Genomic DNA, 26,406 nt, shown 5'->3' with positions numbered 1-26,406 from the left:
CTTTTTTGTTCTAGGATCCCATCCAAACTATAGTCATCCTGTCTCCTTAGGCTCCTCTTGCCTGTGACAATTTCTCAGACTTTCCTTGTTCTTGATAACCTTGAAAGTTTTGAGGAGTACCAGTGGGGTATTTTGTAGCATGTTCCTCAACAAGGATTCATCTGGTGTTTTTCTCATAGACTGGCGTTAAGGGCTTCTGAGAGGAAAAATCACAGAGGTAAAGTGCTATTCTCGTTACGACACACCAGGGGTTCATACTGTCAGTATGACTTATCACTGTTGATGTTGACCTGGGATCACCTGCCCGAGGTGCTGCTTGTCTGGTTTCTTCACTGTAGAGTCACTCTTCTCTCCATACTATGTTCTTTTAGGAAGGAAGCTCACGCTTAAGGAGTGGAGACTTCCCTTCCACCTCCTTCAGAGTGGAATATTGAGATAAATTATCTGTAAGTCTTCAGTGGTATCTGGCCATTCTAGCCATTTATTTATTCAGTCATTTATTTGTATCAGTATAGATTCGTGGGTATTTATTTTAGTCTTTGGGTATAAATACTATTTGATTAATTTTGTTGCTTAAATTGTTCTAGCTCTGGCCACTGGCCACTCTTTTCATTGGCTGACTGCACTTTTAACCCAAATGTATATATTTTAAAAAATATTTTATTTATTTATTTGAGAGAGAGAGAGAGAGGTCGGTCACAAGCAGGGTAGGGAGGGCTAGAGGGAGAAGCAGACTCCCTGATCAGCAAGGAGCCCCATATGGGGCTCAATCCCAAGACCCTGAGATCATGACCTGAGCTGAGGCAGACACTTAACCGAATGAGCCACCCAGGCATCTCTACCCAAACATATGTTCTGATGTCTTTTTACCGAAGAGCACAAGGCAAAGAATCAGAAGACCTGAAGTTCCACTCCCCAACCCTTGCATCTCTACCACAAATTTCTATGTCACTTTGGTCAGATCTCACCTTGTCTTTTTCTTCACCTCAACAGTGAAGTTAACAGCACCTGCTTCCCATCACCTCTGCTGTGGCTGTGAAGCCAAAACGAAGTGATAGGCAAGGACTCTTGAAAATTTAAAACGACACAAAGGAAAGCATGCAAATACATCACTTTACATCTCTGCTTCCCTTCCCCATTCACATCTGGAGAGCTTTACAGTCAAGCATTCCATGAGTATTTTCTGAGTGAAGGAATGCGGGAACCTGTGAAGGAGACTGCACACATGCTTCCTGAGTTGCGGCAGCAGATAAGCGATGGAAGAGAGAGGACGCAGCCCAGGTATGCTGAGAAAACATATTGTCCCCACCTCTGCTCATTTCAGAGCAAGTTCACGAACCTGTCAGGTGGCCTTATGATGTACAAACTGTGGCCTGGAAGAAGCAGGGATGCAGGACACAAAACATACCATCAAGCAATTTACAATCCAGCAGGCATCCAGACATACAACCAATGGTTCACAGAGGATGTGCGCTGTTTCATGGGTATCAGAAATGCATCCCTGGGGTGCCTGGGTGGCTCAGTGGGTTAAAGCCTCTGCCTTCGGCTCAGGTCATGATCCCAGAGTCTGGGATAGAGCCCCACATCGGGCTCTCTACTCAGTGGGAAGCCTGCTTCCCCGCCCCCCGACCTGCCACTCTGCCTACTTGTGATCTCTGTCAAATAAATGAATAAAATCTTTTAAAAAAAATGCATCCCTATTTTGTGATTTTTTTCTGTAACTTGACTTATTTCTCCATCCCCCCCAGCCCCTCCTGACAGAATCTTTAGTCAAGCCAATTCCAGGCTGGCTCACTCAATTCCATGTTTTCTTCCCCTCCTTCCTGGGACTTCCTAGGGCTGTGCCTCAGTCCCGAGTGTCAGGTGCTGAGTGGGGATGGGAGGTGGGAGAGGCACTGAATACTTGTGTGTCACCTCTCACCATTATATCCGCCTCTGCCTGATTCTCAGGTGTGCTTACCTGCGGTGTGGTTGCCTGTCCATCTGCTTCATCGTGACACAGACACCGTCAGGATCCACCTACTATCTGTCCCTGTCCGCCTTGGAGCCAGTGATTCTGTAGTTCCTGTTAAGGAGTGAAAAAAAAAAAAAAGCCAGATGTAGTACTTGAGAACACAGCAGAACAAGTGGAGAGTGTAAAGGAGCACTTTCTCCATGTAGGAATGGAACATGTTGAAGAAAGCAGAACAGGGGTAGCCTGTCCTCACCAGCAGGAACCTCGTCCATGCACTGAGTTCCCTCTTCTTTTGCCTCTTTGGGCAGTGTAGACGTGTGTAAAGGAGGGGATCCCTCTTTTAGTCGGTGTGGGTGACCTTCTGAGATGAAATGATGGTAAGCCTATAGGTTCGCCTAACTTGTCGGTTTACCAAGCATATGACATCCCTTAGTGAATTCGGTTAGCACATCCCTATGTGGAGGGCAGCTGTTACCACCACCGTTTTACAGATGAAGAATCCAGGCTTCAGAGAGGTTGAGAGACGTGGGCTGAGCAAATTGGAGAAAGCCAACAATCCAACAATCGCCAGAATGTATAGCCTTGTTTCTAAATCCTTCGTGAGGGCTGCCGGCAAAGATGTGTCTTCATCACCCAGGGAGAAGGAAGAAATGGGCAGGCAGAAAGCCCATCTCACTCCTAGGGCTTCGGGACACTTCCATGATGTGACAGTGAGAACAAAACACCCAATTGTCGGTGTTAGCCCACTGCTGCCCTGCAGGTCTAGGGAGGGAGCAGTCACAGGAACAAAGGGAACGAATGTGGGTATTCACTCTTCGTTAATCCAACAAACATTTTCTAAGTGTCTTTTAGCATTGGGTGACGTTCCAAGTGCAAGGGATATAAAAAATGAATAAAACGAAATTTTAGAAGTGTGTTCTCTAATGAGAGATCCATGAACAAGTGAAATGCAATTTTATGTGAGTCTTAGAGATTTACACAGAGTTTCAGCTTAAAAGAGGGATTGGTCGGTCAGTCCTGGGAAGAGGTGGGAAGCTTAATAGCAGGGCTGAGTCTAAAAAGTAGGTGGGTTTGGACACGTGAATGGGGAGACAGAGTAATTGAGGGAGGGGAGGTGTCATTGGAAAGGCCCCGAGACATGAGATGATGCGGAGTATCTTAGGAAATGCTTTTCTGCGTAATGGAATCGTTATGTGCAGGAAAGGATGAAGATGTGATATACTGATGAACTTAGAGAGAAGTTCATAGGGGGCCGGGAAGCATACTGGCAGGTCAGAATTTGGTCCTCTAAACCCCACTGACCAATGTGGTAGCTACCAGCCACATGGGATTATAGAGTGCCTAGTGAAATGTGGCTAGTGTGCCTATAAGCAATTTAATCTTTAATTTTAGTTCATTTAAACTTAAAACTGGATTGAATTTAGTTATTGGAAAACTTTTAAGTACGTTTGGAAGAATGTGGGTAGGTACATGTGTTCTTTTGACTCCACTGTAAATTGTATGAAATCTAAATATAAGTCAAGCATTTCCAAGGAAAACTTGACATCTGGAATTGAGACATGTAAGTGTAAAAATATACACCAGATTTCAGAGATTTGGCATGCAAAAAGAATGTAAAATATATCATTAATGACTTTTATATTGGTGACAGATTGCAATAATATTTTTGATATACTGGGTTCAGTAACAGTGTTCAAATTAATTTCACTTTTGTTTTAAACTTTTAAAATTTTCCAGGAGCCACATAAAAAGATTACATATGTGGCCCACGCTATATTTTTAGTAGACAGTGCTGCTTAAGCATTGGGGAACATTGAAGAATTTTATGTAGGACAGAGGCATGGTCAGATTTGCATTTAGAGGGAACATTCTGGTAAGAAAGGGGCGGATAGCGTAGAGGGATTTAAGAGCAGAGGAGGGTACAGTTGGTTAGGAAATGACTGCAGTAAAAGCTTCAGGAATGGAGTCATCAGTCAGATATTAGGAAGGTCAATGTAGAGCAAGTGTCAGAATCACCTGGGGGGGCTTATTAAAACACAGACTACAGGTCCCCCTCCCAAAGAGGCTGAACTAGGGTGGAAACCAAGTATTTTCATTTCTCACTAGTTTCTAGCTATTGCTGCTATTGGTGATCTGGAGACCTTACTCCGAGACCTCTCCCCTACAGGACTTGGCCACCAGAAAGATATATGAAGAGAGAGAGAGAGAGAAGTTTATGAAGACCTGCAGATTCCTGTTATGGTGGTCTGGGTGGACAGGGACTAGAAGAGGAGAAGCTTACTTGGGACAAAATGGGATGGGTTTTGTTTGGGAGTTTGAGTTTGAGTTCCTTTATGAACCCCAAGGAGGAGATATCTCCTGGGTAGTTGGATATATATAGGTCTGAAACTCAGGAAGAGTCTGAGCTAGAATTACAGACTTGAAGTCATCAGAGTTGAGTTGGCAGGTAAAGCCCTAAGCAAGAGAGAGACTGCCCAGAGAGACAGTGAGGCATGAGAAGACAGGAGAGCCAAGGGCAGATTCCTACAGCTGAAGCTATGTTTTGATTAAAATCATCAGTAATCAAGAAGAAAGGAAGGAATATGCCCTTGTCATTTTTAACTGTATGTTCTTGTGTCTGATCACAGTGACCCAGGCTTAAGGAACAGATTCATAGAGCTTTAAAATCTAATCAAAGGTTAGCTATGCTCCACCACCGACATGACAGAAGTTAAAGAAAGTCTTTTATTTATGAATCTAATCATTAATAATATAGCCTTGGCGGACCAGCGGAACCTTCCCAAGCTTTAGCTTTGTTGTTGTTGGCTTTTTTCATCTATAAAATTGGGATACTGATACTTCTCTCACAGAGTTTCTGGGAGAAGGGGATAATGTGTGTGAAGCACAGAACCCAGCTGACACACAGGAGCATCTCAGGAAGGCTAATGATCCTCACTGCTGTGAGACCACCTTCTCGGTGAGGCAACTTCACTAACGAAACCTTTGTGGATGGAGACCGTTTCACGTGGAATCTCATCCAAAGCGAAGAGAGCCATTTCGAGTCAACAGCGTCAGTGATCACTTCAGGATTGTAATTACTGAAATTTTAAAGTTCAGAGGGAAAGAAAACCAATTCTTCAGAGCAAATGTGTGTTGTCCATTGTTATATTGTGTTTTAGTATATGTGCTGCCGAAGCGAGCACTGTCATACCGTGTTTTTACAACACAATGAGATGGAAGGAAAGTGGCCTTCATCTGCACCAGGCAGGCTGGCTATATTATCCCCTTTAATCTATCCATGTAATAGCTTTACATAAGTCTCCAGTGGATGGCTCCACGTGTTTCCTAGCAGGAGGGAGAGAAGCTGGGTCCCTGGGGTCCCAACACATTGCCCAGGCCATCAAAAGCTGGGTCTCTGCAGGTGGCTCCTTGTCATTTTTCAGAGCAGCATAAGGCTGGCTACCGTCTGACTTGTCTGACAGGCAGGCCAGACCTGCGTAGACAAGTGCAGCCTTTCTTTTGGTCATTTAAGCTATTTCCCCCATCACCCTCTCCTGTTCTCATTTTCTTTGAGAGCCGCAGTACTCCCTTTGATTTGCCTGCTGTCTTCCCTCACACAAAACCCTTCATCTGGGAGAGAAAGTCGTCCTCATATTACCTTTAATCTGAATATCAATTTCAGCATCTTAAACCAGAGAGCCTTATCTAGTCCAGCTGCTTTGATTGAGACATGGTCTGGAAAGAAGGAAAATAGAGTTTGTGGGGCTTGGCTGACATCTCTCTGAGCCCTCTTGTACTTTTCTTTCCAGAGAATTCTCACCTCTCCCCGGTCCTGGTGTGCTAATGAAATAGATATTCTGTTTTGTTTCTGCTGGGCACAGAGTGAGGTCCAAATGCATTTCCTAATGGTTTGTTTTCCAGCTGGGCTGAACAGAATCAAAGCCACAAACCACCAATGAGAGCCTAAGATGTCTAAATGGATGGGGAAGCCATTTAAAATGCTAGAAAAAAATAAAAATAAAATCAGAGGCTGGTGGAATTCTCTGTAGTTATTTCACCAAGTAGGAGATTATTTTTTATACACATATAATGTATGTCACTAATCAATATTATAGTAAGTTATTTACCAATCAGTAATGCTACTCCTGTTTGTTTTTTTAATAAAAACGTATCTATACATCCCCTTGTCTAACCATCCCCTTCCTCTTTCCCTCCCTCCTAACCCCTTACTAGTCTGCCACCAAGAACTTCCACTAAGTGATCAGCAAACTCATCTCTATCTTCGAACACTTCTTCGAGTACTTCCGACACCCATTTACCTTAGCTGAAACCCAAGGTGACTGTGTGCCCGCTTCCTCTCTCATAGCTCAGGATCCAGTGGAAGGATAATGGTCCTCCTTGTTGCCATTGCTGCTTCCAGACAGTTATTCCTCTGCGCTCTTATGAGAACAAACGAAACCCAAAACACGCAACACAACAAACCCAACTCCTTTGAAGCTCATGCTTCATTACCCCCCTCTCCCCTTCCTTGTCACTTGCTCTCCTTCTTTGAAGTCTTGAGGGCTTGATTCACAGTCATTGTCTCCTGCGATCAATGCCACTGAGCTGAATAACTTGTATCTTCAGGGACGCTGCTCACCCGACACCTTGCACATCAACTCGGTGAACTTCTCAACGGTACCTCAACCCAGGTGCCCGTGACCCTGCCCCTGACATTATCAACTACCTGCACCCCTTCCAAAAATCATGGCTTTAGAAGTCCAATTTCTAGGTCTCTGACCGACGAGTCCAGCCACTTAACTTTTTTCTATCGTTCAATGGCCCTCTCTTGATATTACTTACCTCTTTATGGCTTCTATTTCATGATCTATCAATGTCATGACTCCCCTGCTGCTATCTTTGTTTTACCCTTTTCTGTCTTCATCACACCCACCCCACAAATGGAAGAGTTTCTAGCCCAGCACTCCTGGGAATGGCTGTGGGAAACACAATGTGGGGCAAAGAGCTGTCACTCTAAATGAATAACCCACTCTGAATGGGTCACTGTGGTGCCTTGGCTTCCTACTCTCTCTCTCTAGATCTGGTAAGCCTGAGCTCCCCTTCTCTCCCCAAATTTCCTGTTCTTGTCTTTCACTTTTTGGTAAAGTAAAAGCCATCATATGGAAGGGCTGCTGCCTTTCCTTGACCGGTTCAGTACACGTGCTTGTATGAGCTCAGTCTTCGCTTCCACCCCTCGTTCAACGGAGCACGTGTCCTCCTCCTCTGCAAGGCCGGTCTCTTCATGCGCCACCTGGTCTGGTCTCTCTCAAAGGCAAGAGCACTAATACTGCATCTCATTAACTGCTCCTCCTTCACTGGATCCACACACACACACAGTGCAAAACTACTCGGATCACCCCATGTCCCTGTGCAACTCCACCCTATTCTCTGATTCCTCGTGCTTTCTCCAGACTGTCTCCACTTCTCACATCTGCTCGTGCTTCACTCCTGCACGCATTCTCCCCTTCCCATGCCAAAACGGCTCCTGTCAAAGTCCCTAGGGACTTGTGTCCTCGTCTGGCTCCAGTTGCTCCTGAGGGGTGCAGTACTGCCCAGCCTTCCTGACCCCCGGAGTGGACTGGGATCGAAGGAGAGTTCTTCTCGGCTTTCTCTTTCCCTGGTCTTCCCTGTTCAACTTCTGCCTGCTGTGCCATTTTGCTTGTATCATGCAGATGGGATACCAGTCTCCTTTTGCTTTCCACAAAGATGGCTGTTATTTTCAACAATGCTTGTCATCATGAAATTTTCCACACTTTAATCCAGAGAAAGTCAGTCCCATAGGGCAGAGCTTTTCCCTCCTTAGGGCATGCTTTTCCCAAAAGGCAGAACCCCCTCTACTACTGCACTGGAACTGGGTCAGACCCTCTTTCCCCAGGATGACATCCTGTTCTTTGAGGGAGTCCTAGGGGAAGGGGATATGGAAACCCTTCGTCTTCTCAGCTTGCCCTGCCCAGCATGGAATTTCTGCCCTGCAAGGAAGCTGGGGTGTGGGCAGGGCCCCAGTACCGTTGACTTACCATGACTGGAGCAGGGCTTCTGCCCTACCAGCGGAGGCTAGATAAAGGGGACCTAGTCCTCCTGCTATGCTTATCTGGAACAGAACTTCCACAAAATGGGGCTGGGAACTGAGAAACACCAGCATCCTTCCCCTTTAGAAGTGAAACTACAGCCCCAGACTGGAGTCTAAGAGACACTGGAGCCCTGTGGCTGCACAAGACCCGGGTAAAGTAGAACACGCAGCTAGTGGGGAGGACGATGGAGCAGAACATGGCTCAGATGCCACAGACCTGTGCTGTTCCTATCTAGAGTTTATAGGTTTTCATGAAAGAATGTTTTCCTTCGCTCTAAGCCCTTAAGACACTTTCCAGAGTCTTTCCGTGATAGGTATTTAAAATAATTTTCTCAGTTAAATTGTTATTTTGCTGGGTAGAAAGTCTCTGTTCTGCTACTTGTTAGCTGTGTTACTTAGAACAGGTTGTAAAACTCACAGCAGCTCCCTAAGAGGACTGTGGTGGCGTGCATATGTGGGTTAATGCCTGGGAAGCAGTTGGCTCAGAGTTAGGTGCCCACTGAAGGACAGCTCTGGGTTCCTCTTGGTAACCCTTGCATGGTGACAGATCGCCACAAGGGGGCATCAAGAGTCAGGCGTAATGATGAAGCACTCAAGGGCTCTTTGGTTAGGTCATCCCCGTGGTTATATTTGTAGGCCAGTCCGAAGTGGGTATCTTCCCAGGTGACAGAAAATAGAAGTTGAAGGCACTTCCTAAACATCACCATACTATTTTCCTCCCAAGACAGGAACTCAAGACCCTAAACATCACTAGGTCATTCCCCCAAATGGAAGCTTTGGTATATAGACACGGGAAGTCTGCTGTCAGAAGAAAAGCCTCATTTGATTTACAAGGTACTAGTCCTGTACCTTGTGTTCTAGGAGACGGGAGCTATAGAGGTTCCCTTTGGGAACAGTCACAGATACGAAGTTGGTATTTACTTACTGAGTGTGTGCCATGTGTCAGGGATCCTAACAGCATAAGACATCAACCTGTTCCTTTCATTCTGATTGAAGAGGGCCCCAGAGGCTCAGCCAAGGGTTTGACCTTTGCTCAGAGGATGATAAAGAGTCCATCGATATTTTGGAGCAAGGAGGAGGGAATTTATGAAGAAGGTACTTAGCATGATTTATTCAGAGTGCAGTGCAGGAAAAAAAGAGTGAAAGAAAAAGGGAGAGATGCCCCCTGGGAAGCTTGCAACAGACCAGTGCAAAGCCAAAGTTGACGAAAGCAAAAGCTCTTAATAAAACTAAATTTTAGGAGAAACCCCAATAGTTAATAAAAATGAAGCTGAACCATGAAACAGTGACTGAAGCTGGTGGAAACCGGAGTCTTCAGCAACCTAGACCTCTCTCTCACCTTCTTACAGCTCCCCAAATGAACTGGATATAAGTTTTCGGAGCTAAAATCAATGTTGGAAGAGCCTTGGGTGTATCTCTATGGGACCCAACTTCAACACAACTGCAGTTGTCCAGATAGTAAAGCGTACGGATGAAGATGCAGGAGAAAGGATGACTTGATGGGGTAGAGCACACGATAACCCAGGACCAGACTCCAAGCGGCCCCAGTGTCCTTACTGTGTCCCAGCTGTGTCCTCTGCCCTCTGTCTGCCTCATTCACTTCTCCTGCTTCCCTTCACATTCTGTCCATTGCCTTAACTAGTATATGTCCAGGGTCTGAGCCCTACTATTGCCATTAATCTTGGTTCTCATCCTTGGCTACCATTCACCTTTGCCTCTCCCTTCCCAGAGACAGCCCAGCCTGACCCAGGCTTATCAGTGGGATCCTTGGCCTAGACCCAAGAGGCCACCATTCTTGCCACCTGCTGTGAACATTAGGAAAGAAGAATGAAGGGGATCTAGCAACAGACTGTGCATGGAGGCAGAACTAATAGAAGAAGGGGAGAAAGGGAAACGGGTCATTAATAAGCTAATATTTATGAAGTGGTGTCTGTGTACCGGGCACACTGCTAAGATGTTATATACAGATGTTATCTTATTAATATGTCCATATTTGTATATAATATACATAGTTATATCCTTATATATCATTATATATTTATATAAATATATGGGTGGTGGGTAGGAATAGACAACATACCACAAAGTCCACTGTTTTTGATGAAGATGCAGCCATTTTTCCTGAATAAATACTCCTTGGATTGTTGCAAGACTTTGGTTAATTTCCATAGTTCTGAAAATGTTGATTCTGACCATTTTTTAAAAAGATTTATTTATTTGATAGACAGAGATCACAAGTAGGCAAAGAGGCAGGCAGAGAGAGAGAGAGAGGAGGAAGCAGGCTCCCTGCTGAGCAGAGAGCCCGATGCAGGGCTCGATCCTGGGACCCTGAGATCATGACCTGAGCTGAAGGCAGAGGCCCTAACCCACTGAACCACCCAGGTGCCCCTATTCCGATCATTTCTGCCAGTGTTCTCATTGCTTTTGTGGAAGGGTGGATTTTCAGAAGTCTTTGCTTCACTGTATGGAAATTGCCAAGCCCCCCGCCCCCCACAATGTTTCCCCAGCCCCCACATCCCACTGCTCGCTCACTCTGGGCTTGTAGTCCTCGGAACCCTGAGTCTCTCCCGTGAACCGCTGGCTACTCCTTCATATATCTGATTGTTTTCAAGTAGGTGTAAGACTTTGTTTTCACTAATAAAGTTCCATTTTCTTTTTTTTTTTTTTTAAGACTTTATTTATTTGACAGAGAGAGATCAGTAGGCATAGAGGCAGGCAGAGAGAGAGGAGGAAGCAGGCTCCCCGCTGAGCAGAGAGCCCGATGCGGGACTCGATCCCAGGACCCTGAGATCATGACCTGAGCCAAAGGCAGCGGCTTAACCCACTGAGCCACCCAGGTGCCCTAAAGTTCCATTTTCTTGAATTTTGTTGTTGTTCCAAGATGTCAAATAATTTGGAATCTTGGCATCAGGAAGTATGCTTTTTTGGGTTTCACTGGAGTCATAGACGTTACTGGCCCAAGTCGGAGCACAGAACAGCCTTTTGGAGCTCTGCAGGGTATCCCCTCCAGGGGAACATTTAGTCCATTAACTAGTTGGGGCACTTCTATTTCCAAACTGTGTCTCTAGCATTCCAAAATCTACCAGTAATACACCTTTTTCTAAAAAGGAAAGTTGGTTAATTTTACATGATTTATTCACAGCGAATTTTCCCAACTCCTATTATTCACTATTTCTTTACTGTTCACACATCATTTGCTTCTAAAGAATGTTATAATTATTGAAGTAATAAGGATCCATCATTGTCCCTTTTGGCAAAGCGAGGCAGCATTTGGTCTGTCCTCAAATTTCTAGCCCCTTTCCATCTCTCCAGACATTTCCCAAAGGTCAGTAACGATCGTGTGAGAATTAATCTGCAGCCATCACTGTCTTGTCCCTGGTGACAGTGGGGCTAGGAAGAGCACAGCCTAGGGGGCGGATGGCTTAAGGGCAGGGGGCTGTTCCCCTATGGGTAGCCCAGGCAGCTAATGGATAATTCTAGGCGTGGTGTGGGAAACTGTCAACACCAGAGCTCCAAACTGCACTCCGAGGGTGGTGGTATGGCTCGGGGCTGGCTCTTTTGGTTATCTGTGACGGCGCCACGTCAATGATCAGTGAGCACAGAGAGAAGAATCCAGTGTTCCCCACTCCCCGGAGCGGGGGCTGGTGGGAGTAATATGGGTCATAAAGCACAACTGAACCGACTGAAACTTGGGGCTAGAGTCTCAGACATGGTCTCCAAGGCAGGAAGCCCCTGCCGTGAATTGGGCCAACTGTGTGGGCACATGGAGGACAACAGCCCTATTAGTACCCACTGCTAACACACTTGCTGCTTGCCTCCACGAATGCCTCAGTATGGAGTGGGGCGCATTCCCCATTCCAGCCGTGAGCGGCCGCAAAAGGCGGGAGCTACCAAGGAATAGGACTTTTGGAGAGTTTGCACAAGGCAGGGGACATAAAGGCCCAGACAGGCTAAATAAACGGTGGTCCAACCACTTGGCAAATTACTTATTACTGTGAGTTTCAAGTTTCTCGTTTATGCAGTTAAGTACCCAGCGCACCAGAGCCCCAGTAAATTGTACTCGGGAATTTTCATTATGCTGGTAGGTTTCCTCCTCCGAGCAATTCCCCATCCCTACTGCCAGATGGCGCCTGGGAGCAGGGCCGCCCTTTCCAAAGGCCTTTCTTTCCACCCTTTGGGCGCCAGGTAGTGAGTGATCTTCCTCTCTGTCAGTGCTCAAGCTGGCATTTAAAACCCAGTACTGCACACAGACTTTGTGCTTTTGATGCATCTGCTCCATGAAGAGCTGTGAAACTCAGAAATACCTCCTTCTAGCCAGACACCCATTGCTCCAATAGGATTTGTCGGTTGATGAGCCTTTGTGATATAACCAGGCAAAGGGGACACTCAGAAGAAGTCAAATATTTCATTAGGAATCTGATTTTTTTTTTCCTTTGCATGCTTATCTCTATTCTGAGTTGGGGAATCTGGAGAGACTCAAAGTTCAGGCCTCGTAGGTTTGAATCTCAGTATGCTGAACACCTTTGAGCAAATGATTTGATCTTTCTGAAGCCTACTTTCTTTACCTGGAAATAGCTGTGATAAGAGTAACTGCGTCATAGGGTTGCCATGAGAATAAATGAGATAACATGGGTAGGACATGGCATGAAATTGGGTACAGAACTAATGCTAAGTATAAGCAATTATATGTCAAGAGCTTGAGTTTCAGAGTCAGACAAGGATTTGACTCCTAGCTCTTTGATTCAGAAGTTGCATGGTCTTGAATAAGTTATGCAAACTCTCCGAGCTCCTTGAAAGTTGCAAGATTTTTAGGAAAATTACAGAGCTATATCGACAACACCTTTTAGTTTTATTTGCATCGTGACCCATTTCAGATAGGATTTGAGCTTCCCCACACGAAACAAAAGGAACCCAGTGACTTTTCGTAAGCAGATAATAAAATCGGGGTGAAGAAAAAGCAAGGATAGGAAACACGAGGGAAAACAAGAGATAAGGTTAAGCCTCCCCGATCACGTCAAAAGAGTATCCTGTATCCTCGCTAGCGAGGGGGTCACAAATGTGGCTTTGGGCTTCTTCGCATCCAAGGCAATGAAGAAAGGAAATATGGTTCGTTAAATGATTCAGTGTGCCAAGATAAATGCAGAGGAGTTCTGAAGAAGAATCTCAGCTATTCCTAGTTCTGAGACTGAAGAGGCTGTAAGTAGCACATGGTGGATACACAATAGATATAAAAATGTGAGCTGTCCTCATCTTCGAGCACAGAGGAGACAGTGAGTCTAGGAATAAAAGCAACATGGAAGAGGTAGCTTTGGAGCCGAACAGAACTGAATACAAATTTGCCAGGTGTCGGGGCAGGGGCGGCGAGGTGGGGGGGCTGCCCGTAAGGGGAGAGCGTGACAGTGGCAGGCTCACCCCCACCCATCACTGCAGCTCGAAAGCCAGGGACTCACGTGGTGTCACACCGGCTGGAGAGAAAGCTCCCCTCAGACTGACAGGCACAGGGACCTGTGGTTTGAAAAAAGCCAAGCGGGGAAGGACAGAGGTGACTTGGGAGCAGAAGCACAGCGGTTTTGGCTTCGAGTCTCTCCCGACTGGACATCTGGTGTTTAATGACGGTCCTCAGTGGGAAGGGAGTTCTCTTTTTTTGAGTGTGTTTTGTTTGGTTCTGTTTTCCTGTGGACCCAGCCTTATGGCTCTTTTTTTTTTTTTTTTTTAAAGATTTTATTTATTTATTTGACAGAGAGGGATCACAAGTAGACAGAGAGACAGGCAGAGAGAGAGAGAGGAGGAAGCAGGCTCCCCGCTGAGCAGAGAGCCCAATGCGGGACTCGATCCCAGGACCCCGAGGTCATGACCCGAGCCGAAGGAAGTGGCTTAACCCACTGAGCCACCCAGGCGCCCCCAGCCTTATGACTCTTGAAGGAAGAAAACCACCAGGATGGTTAAAGGGATTGTTCCTTTTTTTTTTTTTGCCAGGTCTTCCCAGCCATTAGGAACAGGGCTGGAGGCTTCGGTGACGTAAGGGAGTCAGAAAGTGTTTTGGGGACTGTACAGACCCACAGCCTTGTATGGAAATTGTATTCCCATTCCTCCTCTTCTCGCCCCACACTCTCAGGTCCTTCTTCCTTCTTGATGTCTTCCATCACATTCTCTGACTCTGTCTCTGTCGATCTGTCCCTCACTAAGTGGGAGGGGGTGAGATTAAACCTGAAGAAATCTGTGTTTCCCTCTGCATTAGCCACCCAGAGGAGCCTCCCAATCCCTGCATCGCCTTGGGACTTTGTCCTAAATATATCTATATGCAAAGACAGAGCTTCTCTGCTTCAAAGTGTTTGTACCCAGGAGGCTGAAAATGAGCTCATTAGTGCTTATAGTTAGGCTTGTATCCCTGGACACACAGTTGGTATTACTGTCTTGCTCTCGGTGACAACTGAGTAGTCACTAACTTTCAGGACTTAAATACCCTTGAGACTCTTCCTGGCCTGCCCAGAGTAGGCACAGCATGATCCCGACAGCCCAGGATAGCAGTTTCATATCTCTGCAGTCATCTGTTTTCTAAGAATTCTCTCCAGGGCCAGTTCTTGGTATGGTCCTGATGATTATCTTGGCACCCTATGGGTGACGACCGTGACAGAGTCCCCTTGTTAGCTGGCTCTGCCCAGGCACGGTGAAAGGGACACAGACTAGGAGTATCAGACATCCAGGTTCCAGGTATGACTGTCAGGGACAAGTTTGGTAGCTTCGAATAAGTCACTTCTGTTTTCTGGTCCTCAATTTTTCCATCCGTTAAAAAAAAAAAAAAAAAAAAAACTCTCCAAAAAATTTTTTTTGAACATATGGATTTTTCTGGGGTCCATGGCTGTCATTATTTTCTCAAAGGATTTGTGACTCCCAAAAGTTAAGAATCCCTGGGCTTGTTGATTTATAAATTCTTAGAATCCATGCAGAGCAAATCTCTGGTTCTCTGCTTCTAGGAATGTCATACACTGCATAGTTCAGCAACGTCTGCTGACTGCCTACTGTTCACCTGTTCCTTTGACATGATGCAAGGATGGGAAAGTAAGTAAGACAGCTTCAAAGGAAACCCCGGTCCCACGGAGAGACCCACCCACTAATAAGGAATCATGGTAAGATGTCTCAAAGATGATGATGGAGAGGCACACAGGGCCCTTGAGAAAGAGCATGAGGAAGTGACAGCCCCTTTTCCTCCTCGCCTCCAAAGAGCACGTGCACTGCTGAGAAAAGGTTCGGGGGAAGCTCCTTTCAGGTTTCCAAAGTGGAGGGCATGCTCCCACGCACTCCTTCTGAAGTCCCCAGGCTCCTGCTGACCTGGTCCCTCCTGACAGTCTCAAACAGGTTCTCTGTCCTTGTGCTGCCAACCAGGTCATTGAGCTTGAGTGGAAATGGGCCTCCTCCTTGAGTGTAACCCTCCCCGGGCACGCCTCAGAGGCCCCATTCACTGTGGGAACCCCAAGACCTTGCCAGCCCCTCCTTTCCTGCCCTTATGCGCTCTCCTGGCCCCTTTCATGTCCAACACTCCAGGACATTAAACCTTAAGGATGCGGACAAGGGTGCTATCCTGCCAGCATGTTATTCTTGTTTCTATGTTGACCTTAGCAGTTCCCAGCAACCTTATGGCCCTGCAGGAAGCACTATGAAAGGTAAATCCATTTAAAAAAGAAAAGCAGGGGCGCCTGGGTGGCTCAGTGGGTTGGGCCGCTGCCTTCGGCTCAGGTCATGATCTCAGGGTCCTGGAATTGAGTCCCGTGTCGGGCTCTCTGCTAAGCAGGGAGCCTGCTTCCCTCTCTCTCTCTCTCTCTGCCTGCCTCTCTGTCTAATTGTGATCTCTGTCAAATAAACAAATAAAAAAATCTTTAAAAAAAAAATAAAAAAGAAAAGCAGAGGGGTGCCCGGGTGGCTCAGTCAGTTAAGCGTCTTCCTTCAGCTCAGGTCATGATTTTAAGAGTCCTGGGATGGAGCTCCATGTCAGGACCCCCACTCAGCAGGAAGCCTGCTTCTCCCTCTTCTTCCCCCTCCCCCCAACTAATGCTCTCTCTCTTTCTCAAATAAAATAAACAAAATCTTAAGAAGGAAGGAAGGAAGGAAGGAAGGAAGGAAGGAAGGGAGGAAGGAAGGAAAAGAAAAAAATTATTTTGGCACATAGTGGGTCAGAGGGACAGACACTGCCATAAGCCTGGTTCTAGTCCCAGTTCCCTTACTCACCATCCGAATGCAAGCCTTTCCACAGAGTTGCCTCCCATACTCCAGGCTACCATCACCTCTGCCCTCAACTATTCCACTTAACTTGCATATAGGTCCAGTAATTCACTCCCCATATGGCAGCCAGAGGGATCTTTTTCAAATGTAAATCAGAACATACCACTCCCCTGCTACAGCTTTCCAAATATTTTTGCAGCTCTCAGAATAAAAGCCAAACTGCTCACCAGGTCTGTAACATCTTCCATGATCTGACATCTGCCTACCTCTCTAGCCCTGTCCAGGGCCCCTTTCTTCACTCACTAAGCTCACTGCTCTTCTGTCTCTACATCATAGTCTGTTCTGCCGCAGGACCTTTGCATGTGCCATTTTTGTTAAGTGAACTCTTACCCCCCAGAAAAATCCCAGGCATGGCATTTTCTCTTATGATTCCAGTCTCAGCTGCAAAGGCACTTCTAAGGTTTCCTCATGTTGCCCGCAGCATGGCCTTTTCATTCTATCTTTTACTCTCTTCAGGGTGTTTACTGTAATCTGAAATGATCTTGTTTATGTGTTTATTGTTTGTTTCCTCTGCCCCACTAAGGAGCCTTGTCTTTCACTTTCACTGGGGTACTCCTAGAACCTAGAATATGGTATGGCCCATAATTATTGAGTATTTGTTGAATAATTGAATGAGTAATGATGGTAAAGCCATTTAATATATCTGAGCCCCCAATCCCTGGCTACATATCTGATCTTTTAAGATCTTTAGAAAACTCCCTTTGGTAGTCATTATTATAGCCACTTTGTGGTTGAGAAAATAGAAAGTCAGATGGGTTATATCATTTGCCTAAAATCATAATTGTGTCCTGAAAGTTTATCCCCTTTGAGATAAATAAAAATTCGGGGGAGAAAAATTCTCCCTATTCATCCAAAATTCAAGTTCCACTAAAAAGTTATCCATCCATTGTGAAATGGAACAATATGCTACTATCTGGTCCACCCAGAAGCAAGGTCTGGGGCCGAGACAGCCCTGCGGGGTGACAGACGCTATTCCTGCACATAACTCCTGTGTATCTGATCCATGCTGAGCACATATCCTACTTTCAGTCATTCACTTATCTCACCATCGATTCATCACATATGCATGGTTAACAGCCAGCACTGATAGCTATACGGTAGCTCTAGGGGAGGAACCCCTGATTCATGCCAAGTGCACATCCTTGGTCTCCTCTAGAAACAGGGTCCCCAGTAGGATCTATTGGCTAAACAGTAATTCTTTTTGACTAAGTAAGATAATGCTTATGAAATGCTTATTAACCAGAGTTCTGGCTTCGGGTAGGTGCTGAGGGAGTGTTAGTGATGAGGATGACGATGATATTAGAACCTGGACCTCCTTTTTCAGCCAGGCTGCCTAGAAGAAGAGAGAGATATTAAATATTCCTTTGGCCTGTTTTTCCCTTCCAGATCCATCCCATTAGAAAATCCAGCACACGTGACTTCCATTTCTTTTTCCTAAATCCACAGCCTGTACAAGCCAACTGAAAGTAATAAGCATAACTCAAATGCTGTGTCTTTCCTAATTAAAATCCATCCCGAAGGGGATGCCAGAGTGGAGTCCATGTGGCAGAGGAAGTTCCATTATATTAATCCAGGCTTCCAAAGAGAGTCCAAGGGGAGACGTGTCCATGTGTGCGTTCTTATAGCGTAAGTTTGGGGGTGCTACCAAGAATGCATAGTTGGCCCTGAATAGGTTGTAGGATATGACTTTTCAGAGGAAGCTGTTAATGGAGCCACTAGGAATGCTTCCTGAGGCTCTTGAGGCTGGTGAGTAAACCCAGAGTCTGTCTTGGTTGGCCCTTGTCAGTGGTTCTGAAGAAACCCCCTGGAATGGCTTCTCCATGAGGAGATGCTGGCCCGGCTCTCCCCACAGAGGTTCCTCCACATGTTTGGCGGCTCTCCTTGGAAACACCGGTTGCCAGAGCAGCTGTGTCAGCCCGGCTTCCCCAGGAAAGACGGGAAAGCAAACAGGGAGCCCTCAGCTAACCCAAGGGCCTCTTTTCAGGGGACAACTCCCAAAAGCAAACCACACACAGAAACCAAATCCCGAGAGGAAGGCAATGACAACAGAAAAACAAGGAGCAAAGGAAGAGAAGGCAGAGAAACGAGGAGGAAGGGCAAAGTTTTGCTTTTCAAGGGCAGGAGGCCGTCACTGTGGGAGGAGAGGTGGCTGAAGAATGAAGGCCGTCTGGGCCATGCTTTTCATTTTCAGAGGACTCGTTTTTCCCATCACCTGGCTCAGAGCCTTGGCTGTAACTGTGAATGGTTTTGAAATAGATCTCAATGTAGGTTCTCCTACTGATGAACCTGTTTTCCTCCCAGCAGCCCCGGGGCTGTAGTGCCACTGAAGAGGAGAGTCCGTTAGAGGCCGGAGATGGGGGTGCTTCTGCTCCCCAAATCAAGGCCGAACCCTGCAGTGTTGAGGGTGGGAAGGGTGAAAGATATTTAGCATGAATTTAGAAGCACTGCGATGTGGTTAACTTACCTCTGGGAAAGGTAAATGTCTTAGATAGCCCATGGTCAGCCCAGAATGCATGTAGTGTGGTGCGGGGGCTGAGAAAGGTGTCCAGGTAAGGGAGCCAGAGGTCCGACTTGCAGAGACTTTCAGACTCCAGCTCCGTGCAGGCAACACACCTAGGTCTCTGGGAGATGCAGAGGCTGAAAGAAAGGAAGGACATAAGGAGATGTGGGTGGAAGACAAGGTGACTGCAGGGAGTGGGGACCAAACACAAAACTCCAAAGAACAAGGTGGGACTCTTTGCCAGGCAGATACCCAGTAAGAGCTCACAGATCAGTGGCGACTTGCGGTCAGCTCGGAAAATTGAGACTACCCCCACCAGTCACTGTAGGACTCCCAAGTTCCATCCCTACCCAAACACAGGGAAAGAGAAGAAGGTGGAGAGAGATCTTGAGGGAAACTTCCCTGGACATTTGTATCTTGAATTAATTGAATTCTTAACCCAAAGAGATCAAGTTGAATGGAAAAGGCGGTTTTAAATGGAAAAAGAAGAAATTACATTTAATTGGCCAATTAAGTTTTCTGGGGACTCAAATAAAGATGAAATCAATTATAGATCCTTTTAAGAGCTACATTTTTTCCCCTACCACTGAATTGCAGTGTAAAAATTTTGACCTCTCTATAATAATGACCTTATACAACCACAAATAGATTTAGAGCATACAAGTCATTTTCACATACATTATCTTTTTTGAACCTCCCATCAAAACAAAATAGATGTTCTTATTCCAACTCTACAGATGCAGAAAACAGGCTCAGTGATGCTAGGAGTCTTGTCCAAGTTCCACAACCTAGAGGACGGCCTCCTCCACGCCCATTTCAACTACAAGCTGTAGATTCTCCATCTAAATAGTGGTTTGCAACCAGAACCTTTCTGGAGACAATTCTGGTGGCCCCGCCTTGGGAGGGGGAGGGTGGGAAGAGTGCCATTGACATCTGGAGGGAAGAGGCCAGGGGTGCTGTGACACATTCTATGATGCACAGGGTGGCCCTCACCAGAAAGAATTTTCTGGCCTCAAATGTCAGTAGTGTGGAGGTGGAGAAACCTTCTCATACAGGGGATTCCAAGGGAGGATATTGTATCCCTCCTTTCGCCTTGTAAAAATGGACAAGGACCCAGAGCCAAGGCAATTACAATTTAATAGGGAAGACACAACTAATAAACCTTAACTAGCCAGAAACAGCCTCATAGGAGCTTCATTTCCAAGATTCTGTGAGGGGTGGGTGGGGCAAGTCTTCTTGGAGGATTAAGAGGAAATTGTCTTCACCATGGGGGGACGGAGTGAGAAGGGGCAGTGCGGGGGCGGGGGAGGGGGCAGCGGAGGGGGTGGGGGAGCACCCAGGGATGTACTCAGAATGGGTCATTTTAGCCTCCTTGTCTCTGTACAAAACAATTACTTTAAAACCAATAATAATGGCAGAAAACTGTGAAATTTTTCTCTCCTTGAATGTCATACACATAATCACATCAGTAATAACAAAAAATAAAAATGAGGAAAAACAGGAATAGTACCAGACTAATACTTTTAAAAATTTTACCGATGTATTTTCTTGTAAAGGAAAAATGTACATACCTGCACGTTTTGTCTGTTGTAATTAATGAGAAAGAATATTACAAATTCTATGTTTGTTCCTTACCTTTTGTAAATTTGTCAGTGATTTTGTCAAAATTAGTCTTTGCAAACTCACGTTCAGTAGCCAGATTTGTCAGGCCCATTTTCTTTACTCCTGGTTAATCAATTTTTTTTAAACCAATTTTAATTTCGAAACTTTCTTTCACACAAAGTAACAGATTTACAAACAGGGATTTTACAATCTTCATCTGGGCAAGCTTGGCAGAGATACATAAAACAGCTCACTTCTCAATAAATTCCAGAAATTATAGTACTTTCCATGTTTTTGTTTCCCTTCAGGATTTATCTAAGAGCGTTCCAAAGTCTCCACAGTTGAAAATTTCCACTAAAATACCTTCAGCAGAAAATTCATCATAATTCCTATCATATTTGGTAAAAACTGAAACTTTTTCTACCATAAGAACAGAAAAATGGCTGAAAAACAGAGAACACTGACATTATTTTTTTTTAAAGATTTTATTTATTTATTTGGCAGACAGAGATCACAAGTAGGCAGAGAGGCAGGCAGAGAGAGAGGAGGAAGCAGGCTCCCTGCTGAGCAGAAAGCCCAATGCCAAGGCTCGATCCCAGGACCCTGGGATCATGACCTGAGCTGAAGGCAGAGGCTTTAACCCACTGAGCCACCCAGGTGCCCCTTTTTGACATTATCATTTTAAAAATCACTTCAGGGGTGCCTGGGTGGCTCAGTTGGTTAAGCGTCTGGCTCTGGCTCAGGTCATGATCCTAGGTTCCTGGGGCTGAGCCCTACATCTGGCTCCTTGCTTAGTGGGAGTCTGCTTCTCCCTCTGCCCTTCCCCTCCTCTTGTATTCTCTCTCTGCCTCTTTCTCTCTCTCAAATAAATAAAATCTTAAAAAATAAAATCAGAGGAAGGAGTGGCTGCTTCTAACCAGGAGCCTAGAGACTTCATGGGAAAAGTGACATTGAAGTTGGGTAGCATTTGGACACTTAAAGACCTTGCTAAAGCCTTAGAAGACCGTATGCTGAAGGAGTCAGGCTCTTCGTGCCTCCATTTATCATCCATCAGCAAAGCTAGGATCAGATCATCTTTGCCCCTTGGGTCCACGTAGAAAAGAGCAAGAGACAGGGTGCTTGATCTGTTGAAGGAGGGGTGGCTATGCTTGTATTTTGCTGTGTGTGACATTCAGCAAGTCACTTGCCTTCCCTGGACAATGTTCTTGTCTGAAAAATGAAAGGATTTGCCAGACGAAGTATCTCAAAGGCATCCCCTGACTCAGACATTATCGTGTGATCCTAAAAGTGCCTTGGGGTGGATTTCTGCCAATGGGAACAGGGCTTCCTGTTCACACAGACATGTTGGTGAATGGGGACTGTTTAAGAGAGTCAGCCATGGTGTCTGCACAAGTCACAGTCAGGGGGCCGGGCAGTCTGGGCTTCTCCCATACCATCCACCTCTCTGGAGCCTTGAATCTCCTCCACCCTTGATTTTTCCTATGGTCTTTCCCAGCTGGTTTCCACATCCCCGCACTCACGTGCCCCCTCCACTACCGCACCCGAGGGGGAGAGGGGGAGAAGGGAAAGGTAGAAGGTGCGTGTCTGTCTTGTGCACAAATAGCTCCATTCCAGGCTTCCCACTGAGAACTGTGAGACCAAGGGAAGTCGCATCTTCTTGCTCCCCTACCTCCTCTCTGCTTTTAAGTTGTTTTTTTTTTTTTTTTCCCCCCTCTATTTCAGGGATTCATGTTCTTTCAGAGGAAAGAAAGGCACTTTGGTCTTTTGAGGGTACCTTTTCATAAGGCTTTGGTAGGAGTCCACTTCCCTCTGTAGTTCTGGGGAAGCGGCAGGGGGCCGGGGAACCTGAAAGAAGGTGGAAGGGATTTCTGCAGGGCCTCCTGCACCGACGACGGGAAGTAGGGAGGGTGGAGGACAGGGAGGGGCTTCTTCAGGCTGTCTAGGGAGTCCTATCAAAGGGCGCTCATTTGCAGGCCTTCAAAGCTACGAAGAAAAGAGATAGGAAGAGGAGAATAAGGTTATAGGTAGGGAAGATTCCTTTTAGGAAAGGCAGACGTATCTCAGATGAAAAATCAACGGGGGGGGGGGGTTGTGTGTCCTCAGGCACCAATCATGACCTTTGATCTCAGAAGTGGTGGGGTACAGGGGAAAGCCCCGGGGTGCAGGCTGGGGACTCAGCCCCCTGGCCAAGGCATTTATTATTTTCTTATTGATTCAGAATTCATTACTTATAGCTGAGGAAGCTGGGGTGTGTTTGTAGGGCACTGAAGAGATGCAGGCGGCTGGCGGAGGTGAGAACACCTCCCCACCCTCCCTTCCAGGGAGGAAGAGACGTCAAAATGTACTCTGCAGCACAGACTGCCCGCTGCTCTCTGAATTTGGACAAGGCTTGCTCTGGCTAACCCTCTGTTTCCTTATTTATTCTCCGAGGAGTACCTCACAGGGGGTGCTGAAAGGGCCGGCTGGGCTGACGGAGGGAACCTGACCAGGGTGTTCAGACATGGTGGGATCCTCATCCCACAGGAGGGCATCCTCCTCGGAGTGAGACATTCATGAAGATGACTTTCCTTCCTAGAGCATCTCTCGAGCCTCCAGACACGGCCGAGGGACAGGACAGGAAGGAAACATGGACTGTAGCTGCACTCTTCGGACTCCCGCTGGAAGCCCATCTTCAGGAACCCCTAGGAAGACCTCATGGTCCCCAGCCCGCTTCGCGCTGCAGGTTCAAATCGAACGGCACAGATCCGCGCTCTTCCTGTCCTGGGATTCATTTTCAGTCGTGGCTTCAGAATTTCTAGCTGGAAGGGGTCTCGGGGCTGCAATCTATGGGCGGGGGATGCATCTAGAAGATCGTAAAGCAAGCATCCCAGGGTTACGTAAGCACGTGCAAATTTGGGGAGGCTTTCACATGTGAGTGATTATGGGGTTCAAAAGTCCCTCCACTCTATCAGTGTATCTCTGAGTGAAGGTTCAAGATGGGATCCCGTTCTTAGGTGCAAGGCTGATGTTACTGCATGGGCAGTAGCAGGAGTTTGCAACCCTGGGGTGGACTCCAGCCTCTACCAACCAGTGCCTGATTCCTCATCTTAAGGGAAGGAGCATGGATGCGAGATTCCCGGAGATTCCTTCCTCAATCCACTCCCTCTCGCGTACTACGTTAGGGTAGAAACCTTGCAAGGAAATCAACCCTCAGGGATTAAAGCGCCAAGTGCCTCAGCCTGTGGTGTTATTCCTTTGACTTTCAAAGCCCAGAGAGAGGACAGGAATCCACGACCGACCGCATGCAGGAGCTCCTTATTCATCTTCTGCAAGGTCAAGGTGGGGGAGGGGGTGCGGTTGGGGGTTGGGCAGCAGGAGGGTTCGAAACAACACTAGTTGAGTATCTGCTACTCCAACTTGCTACGTGCTTTATCTATGTTGTCTTGCTTAACGCCACCAACACTGAGATGGCCTGAAACGACCCCGAGGTTCAGAAAGACGAAGTATAACGTTACCAGCTAAAAAGCGCTTTTCTGCAGCGAGTGCTCGAGGAGTATTTGTTTGAACCCAGGTTTGACTCCGCGCCCAAATAGGTACTATTTCCAGGCCGCTTCCTTACGCCCGACTTAAAGAGGAACATGGTCACTGACCTGCGAATGCCGCAGGTCGCCCGCCGGTGAACTTGATCGAGAAACACGGCACTCGAGGGACGGTCTTCTGAGACGGTGCCGAAACCCCAGCAAGGACTTTCGCGCTCCTGCTATGCTAATGACGCACGCAGACTTACGTGCTCCTGCTATGCTAATGACGCACGCAGACTTACGTGCTCCTGCTATGCTAATGACGCACGCAGACTTACATGCTCCTGCTATGCTAATGACGCACGCAGACTTACATGCTCCTGCTATGCTAATGACGCACGCCGCAAAGCACTTTAGTATATTCCAACCAAAGGAAAAAATTTTTTTGTTAAGATTTTTATTTATTTGACAGACAGAGATCACAAGTAGGCGGAGAGTCAGGCAGAGAGAGGGAGAGGGAAGCAGGCTCCCCGCCGAGCAGAGAGCCGGATGGGGGACTCGATCCCAGGACCCTGAGATCATGACCTCAGCCGAAGGCAGCGGCTTTAACCCACTGAGCCACGAGGCGCCCCAACCAAAGGAAATTTTTAAATAGCTAGCCTCTCGGGGCACCCATGGTTGCAGGAAACAGAAGTCTGCTCAGGTTGGCCCAATTAAAGGTGTGGTGGTGGTGGTGGTGGTGGGAGTAATTATAATGCTGGAGATCGTGCTGAATGCAGGGGAGGCTGAACGATTAAACATCAAGAAAAGCAAAAACCAGAGTGGCCTAAACTTTGCGGGTTCACAAAGGTTTTTACTCGTTTACATGGCCTCGTCCACTGATGTATTCCGTTCCTCCATGGCTCTTTGGAGGAGGGTTTTGAAAACCGCAGCCGGCGCAGGCATCACCTGGAGATCTTGTTAAAGCGCAGATTGTGATCCAATAAGTCTGGGGTGGGACCCGAGAGTCTATGCTCCTTGCAGGCTCCCAGGTGACGCAGGACCGCACTTAGAGAGCAGCAAGAACTAAGGTCACTGACTCACAAGATGCAGTTGGAATCACCTGAGAAAGTTTTTTAACCTTGACGTCTGAATTCCACCCCACCCAGCAGATTCTGATACAACCGGTTCGAAGTATGACCTGAGAATTAGGATGTTTTTTTTTAAGCCTCCCCTCCCAAGTGGTTCAAACGAGCAGCAAAGTTTGATTTGATGGAGGCGCTTCTCTGAGGGTTAGAGGTCCATCCTGGTTTTAGGCAGCTGTGGATGGATATGGGGCTTATGAAGTACAAGCATATCAGCCACACTCCGGAGTGTATAGGGTTAATGGGCAAGAATCAGCATATCTGGAATGATAAAGGACTTGGAGTCCAAAAAGCATGAGTACAAATTCTGGCATTCGCGCTCTGCTCCAGAAATTCTGGGTTCAAAATTAAGCCTTTTTAAGCCTTAGGGTGTTTAAAAAAAAAAAAAATTTTTTTAAGTGAAAGGTGGAAGCTGTGATTTCTGATCCACATTCCCCTTGGGGTCTTTTGAGGCTCGATGAGTGTTGTTCAATCAGGGAGCACAAAGGAGAATAAACTTGGAGAGCTTTCTAAGGAAGACAGGCTGGTCTCCCTCCCCCCCCCCCCCCCCCCAGAATTCTGCAAATCTCAGGGTGGTGCAGGCATGGGTATTTTTACAAGCTCCTTCCCACCCTGGATGATCCTTCTGTGCTTTCCTGGCCGTGAACCATTGATCAACTGAGATCATGTCATGAAACCTTCAAGCTGTCCTTGACTCTTCTACCAAACCCCATGGATTCCAGCTCCCTAAATAGCTCCTGAATCTATCCATCCATCTCATCCCTAGAGCCTTATTCAGAGACTAATGTAGAAAGTTCCCTCGGCCTCCAATTCTTCCTAATTCCCAGCGATCCATCTTCCGAGTAGCTGCCAGTATCATCTTTCTAATCCAGGAACTGCTTATGTCATTCTCCTGATCAGGATAAAGTCCAAAGGCCTTAAGATGGTGTGCAAGGACATTCATGGTCTGGCCATACCTCACTTGCTGTCACTCTCCCCCCTCATACGCCATACTCTGACAGTCCTATCACTCCCAGGGGAGTTCTTGGCTCTCAGCCTCTGTGCTGCTACTTGGAATATCCCTCCCCATCTTTGACAAACTCCTGCTTTTCCTCTCCCTGCTCCACAGTCCCCTTCCCTGCAGAGCCCTCCCACACCCACCCGCTCCCCATCAGAGGTAGAGGGGAGGCTTAGGACCACTTCTGGTTTATTAATCTTAGGGTATATTTCAATAGATGAAGAAGTGCCCGAGGAAAGTTACTCAAAAAGTTATCATTCTAGGGGCACCTGGGTGGCTCAGTGGGTTAAAGCCTCTGCCTTCGGCTCAGGTCATGATCCCAGGGTCCTGGGATCGAGTCCTACATCGCCCTCTCTGCTCAGCG

The 26,406-nt window shown here is 46.7% G+C and overlaps 1 protein-coding gene across 1 annotated transcript in view; it reads left to right on the top strand.

Annotated features, from left to right (window-relative positions):
• MMD (monocyte to macrophage differentiation associated) overlaps positions 1-15,124 on the top strand; it is a 54,994-nt gene extending 39,870 nt beyond the window's left edge. Inside the window, exon 7 of the mRNA XM_045070063.1 lies at positions 15,017-15,124. Within this exon, the coding sequence (XP_044925998.1) occupies positions 15,017-15,109 (93 nt within the window). The 3' untranslated portion in view covers positions 15,110-15,124. The remainder of the gene's footprint in view (positions 1-15,016) is intronic.
• The last annotated feature ends 11,282 nt before the right edge of the window (positions 15,125-26,406 follow it).

The sequence above is a fragment of the Mustela putorius genome, unplaced genomic scaffold (assembly GCF_011764305.1).
Source record: "Mustela putorius furo isolate JIRA1106 unplaced genomic scaffold, ASM1176430v1.1 tig00003962_pilon_pilon_pilon, whole genome shotgun sequence".
NCBI lineage: Eukaryota > Metazoa > Chordata > Mammalia > Carnivora > Mustelidae > Mustela > Mustela putorius.
The sequence above is the reverse complement of the archived record's forward strand: the minus strand, read 5'-3'. Positions and strand labels throughout refer to the sequence as shown.